Source organism: Miscanthus floridulus, chromosome 14, assembly GCF_019320115.1.
Source record: "Miscanthus floridulus cultivar M001 chromosome 14, ASM1932011v1, whole genome shotgun sequence".
Lineage (NCBI taxonomy): Eukaryota > Viridiplantae > Streptophyta > Magnoliopsida > Poales > Poaceae > Miscanthus > Miscanthus floridulus.
In genome coordinates, this window is record NC_089593.1 from 96,806,951 (window position 1) to 96,811,207 (window position 4,257).

General features: G+C 52.0%; 1 protein-coding gene across 2 annotated transcripts; it reads right to left on the reverse strand.

Annotated features, from left to right (window-relative positions):
- Positions 1–1,079: 1,079 nt before the first annotated feature.
- LOC136505633 (remorin 4.1-like) lies at positions 1,080–4,006 on the reverse strand. 2 transcript variants are annotated; one of them, XM_066500796.1, is made up of 5 exons: positions 3,653–4,006; positions 2,844–3,012; positions 1,853–2,732; positions 1,615–1,696; positions 1,080–1,451 (listed from the first exon to the last, which is right to left on the reverse strand). In XM_066500796.1, the coding sequence occupies exons 1-5, from the start codon at positions 3,680–3,682 to the stop codon at positions 1,245–1,247; spliced, it is 1,368 nt and encodes a 455-aa protein (XP_066356893.1). In that variant the 5' UTR covers positions 3,683–4,006; the 3' UTR covers positions 1,080–1,244. The 2 variants fall into 2 exon arrangements, with proteins under 2 accessions (XP_066356893.1, XP_066356894.1); XM_066500797.1 differs by lacking the exon at positions 3,653–4,006 and adding an exon at positions 3,118–3,430.
- Between the last annotated feature and the right edge of the window lie 251 nt (positions 4,007–4,257).

Here is a 4,257-nt window from a genome sequence, read left to right on the forward strand (position 1 = left end):
GCAAATTAGCTTCCATCTATGTAATTGGTTTTATAATTAATCTATATTTAATATTTAATGCTCCTTATTAGTATCTAAATATTTGATGTGACATGAATTTTAGAAGCGGCTAAGGAACTAAACACCCCCGTAATGTCGATGAGAACGTTCCCTATCAATCCAAGACCAGGTGACAATCTAGTTCGCAGATTGTACAAACAGGGCAAGCAACATCCGAAGCAACGAGCACCATATTTCTCCCGAGGATGTTTGGTTCTTTAGTCGCTCCTAAAATTCATGTCACATCGAATGTTTAGATATTAATAAAGGACATTAAATATAGATTAATTACAAAACCAATTACATAGATGGAGGCTAATTTGCGAGACAATTTTTTAAGCCTAATTAATCTGTTATTAGCACATGTTTACTATAGCAACACGTTGTCAAATCATGGACTAATTAAGCTTAAAAGATTCGTCTCGCAAATTAGTCGCAAGATGTGTAATTAGTTTCGTAATTAGTCTATATTTAATATTTCATACATGTGTCTAAACATTCGATGTGACAGGAATTTTAGGATGACTGTAGCACCCCTTACAACAGCGGCCTGACGTGAATGCGCTCACGCTGCAGTCAGTCAAACAGCAGCTACGCTGAAGCTGAACTCTGGAGCTGATCGCAGGAACCAGGTGCAGCCTGCAGCACCGGGACGGCACTAGATTTCAGTCAAAGCATGCAAGGAAGCAGGGAGAGTAAAACATGCTTGCATGCAGCCGGTCTAAGCCACAAGATTTCAGCTAGGAAGCATTGCCAGTTGATTTTGCAAATTGTTTGTTTAGATAAATGATTCTGCATTTTCTACCATCAATGGGCCCTGGAATCACTAATATTTACATAGGCAAGCAGTGGAGTATGGAGCCTGCTCCAACAGACTACCGGCTGTCCTGATCCTTGGCAACAACACTTATTCCATTTAGTTTCTGAACATGTAGGGAGGTTAAAAGAGTAGATTATCTGAACATCAGCTGGCTGCAGGCCAAACTAGTCAACCAGCTCAGGGTTACACAAAGGCAGACGGCATCCAAACCACAGCGACGAGCAGCTCGCAATTCTCAGGTACTGGGATAAACATGAACCAGGGATGAATTTTCATGTACATACAAATTAAGCCCATGCCATCATGATATACTGCCATAAGCTACGGAATTGGAACAGAGAATCAGAGATGATGTCAGTTCTTGTTCCAGAGCATGGTAGCTACACTACAGGAACCAGGCGCAGCAGCGCCGGAGCCGGCACGGCTCACGGCCGGTCTTGCGGATGCGCTCCACCTGCCGCGCCAGCCGGGACGCCTGCCGGCTCCGGCGCGCCTCCACCCTCGTCTGCTTCCCCTCCACCTTGTGGCTCAGGGCCGACAGCCGCCTGGCCAGGTCCTGCTTCGCCCGGGCTTTCATCTGGTCTGCCTGTGCCTGAACAATTTAGTCCAATATACTCATCAGTGAGAATCGCTGAATACTCCATCCAAGAATTCAAACCAATGCAGTTAACTAACAGAGAATGTTCAGAGATTGATTGATAGAAGGAAACTCGAAAAAAGTTCAGAATTTGAATGAATGAATGAATGGAACTGACCTCAGCCTGCCTCAGCTTGGCTTCGAATTTGGATTTCTGCAAGCTTTCCCACTCCTGTATCTTCACCTCCTTCCTTTGGTATCTGCGGGCATCAATGCATCATGGACATGATAAGGAATTAGAAGTCACTCAATTAGTATATGATCAGAAAAATTCCTGGAGATTTCTTTACCAAGTTAGCATCAGCAACAGAGATTTCAATTGTTTTCAATGAATTTTTTTTTTGTCTTTTGCTCACCGTGACGCGAGTTTACACTTGTTGGATTCTTCCCACGCGGTAGCGCGAGCTTCGTACGCCTTCCTCTTGATCTCCTCGTCGATGGCTGCGGCGCCCTTCTCCGGCGACGCGGCGGCGAGGAGGCTCTCCTCCTTGCTGGCCCACGACGCTATGTTCATCTTGCCGAGCTGCAGGCCGAGCGCGGCGATCTCGCGCCGCGTCCTGAGCCGGTGCTCCCGCTCCGACGCGGAGGAGGCGGACGAGGAGGCCGCCGCGCCGCCGCCCCTCGGGCTGGACGGCACCGAGCAAAGCGGGCTGAGCGACGGCGTGGCGGCGCCGGCGGGGGTGCCGCTGCGCGACTGCTCCTGGCTCGCGATCGGCGTCATCTCCGTCCCGACGTCCCGCATCGACACCGACACGGACACCGACGGTGCGAAGCGGAGCTTCTTGTGCGGCGGCTTGCTCGCCGGCCCGCTCACCGACGACGACGGCGACGAGGACTTGGACGACAGCTCGGTCAGCACGCTCGCGCCGGCGCCGCTGGACCTGGACGCCATCGCAGACTCTGGCGCGACGCGGCCGCCGGGGCAGTGCGGCGCGGCGGCGGCGGCGGGCTTCTTGGAGAAGATGGGGTTGGAGTGCACGACGTGGCGCCCCGCGATCCACTTCTCCGCGTCGTTCCACTTGGACGGCACCTGCTGCCGGAAGAACGGCGCGGACACCGCCACCGTCGTAGCCGGCACGGCCGCCCTCTCCTTGCAGAACTCGAAGTTGCCGCCGGCGCCGTTCTCGATGCCGCTGTCGCTGCCACTCCCACCGCAGCTGCGGCTGCGCGCCGCCCTGCCGTGGCTGGCGTCGGAGCGCGACCGGGAAGAGTCGGACCGGTGGTTCTTGGGGTACTCTGCAGGGCGCAGGCGATCGAATCGCTCACTTCACTCATCGAGCAACGTGGCTGCTTGCGAAAGACGGAATCTTTACGCGTGGCGTGAGAGTGTCAGAGGGAGCAACGCACCTTCGTCGAGCTCTTGCAGCAGGAGGCTGTTGTTGGGGTGGTCATCGTCGTCGTCGTCGAGCCTCGACGGTGGCGACGCCCGCGGCGACTTGCGAGTAGACTCGTCCTTGTTGCCGCCGTGGGAGCCGAGCAGCTTCATCCTGAGCTTGGTTGGAGAGATGACCCCCATCTGCATCCAGAATCCATCCATCACACAAGAACGGAGTATACTAGTAAAAATCTCAGCACTACTCCAGCATTAGCAGATTTCTAAAGCGGTCAAAGACGCAGTTACCGAGGCCTTGGAGGCAATTGATGTGTGTGTGTGTGTTTGTGTGTGACAGTTTGAGAGAGAGGGGAATCAAGGAAGGAAAGCTGTAAAATCTGTGCCTTCCGCCTTGCTGCTGCAGATAACACATACTGTATGGGTCAAATATCTGATCCATACAGTACCAGAAATAAATGCCCTGTTTGTTTGGGATAAGACATGACTAAAAGAGTACTGTAGCCTGATTTGTTACGTCGTCGATGAAAAAAAGTACGATTTATAAGCCGGCGACGAAAGCTGTTCATTTGAACCAACCCAACCCAACCTCAGCAAAAATGACGAAGAACTGAAGAAGAGGGAGAGAGCATGGCATCAGGCCATCAGCAAAGCCTCAGCGAAGGCAGGGAAGGAGACGAAGAACTGACGCAAGAACCGAAGATAAATGGACAAGTTGCAACCAACGTGCTACTGCTACTCCATTTGCATCAGTCGCATTGCTACTCCACTCAACAACAATTCGGAAGCGAAGCGATTCAGAGCATTGGAAAGCAATGGCCGTTACCTGAACTTTGTGTATCCTCTCGTACCCCATGGCCACTAAAGCTCTCTTGTGCTCTCTCTCTCTCTCTCTCTCTCTCTCTCTAATCTCAGTAGTATGTGTGTGTGTGCTGCATAGCACAAGAAGAGAGGACGGAGGTTCGTTCGTCCGCGTCCAAATGTGGCGACCGCGCGCAGGAGAGAGGGGAGTTTAGTTTCATATTGAGAGGAGGAAAGGAGGGGGCGACTAGCGAAGGAGGCGCGTGCGGGATCCAGTGTGGACCGCCAGTCACCACGGGGCGGGTGCCCACTTCCTCGGCAGCTCGGACCGCGGTGGCCGGCGCCCGGCGCCCGGCGGGAGGGACCGAGGGAGCACCACTGCACAACCTCTCGCCTTCCAGTCCGCTTCACCTTTCGTTTCCATGTGGATTTTCTTCTTCTCGACATAAGGTTTCCATGGATAATACGAATACGGGATTTTTTCTCCATTCCTACGTTTTTTCTATAAAATTGAATTGATTTTTGTGAAATTCCTACGTTCCAAACAGGCTCTTACTAGGGTTTTTATTTGAGTCTGTCTACTGTACACACGTGTATTTTAACATAAACCAACACATGGTTGTTGGTTGT

What these genes read in the sequence shown, in the direction of transcription:
- LOC136505633 (XM_066500796.1), bottom strand. Translation starts at nt 3,682, where the DNA reads ATGGGGTACGAGAGGATACACAAAGTTCAG. An exon ending in GCTGCAAGAGCTCGACGAAG is followed by an intron (nt 2,733 to 2,843) that starts GTGCGTTGCTCC and finishes TGCGCCCTGCAG; the next exon opens with AGTACCCCAAGAACCACCGG. An exon ending in CCAAGCTGAGGCAGGCTGAG is followed by an intron (nt 1,452 to 1,614) that starts GTCAGTTCCATT and finishes TAAATTGTTCAG; the next exon opens with GCACAGGCAGACCAGATGAA.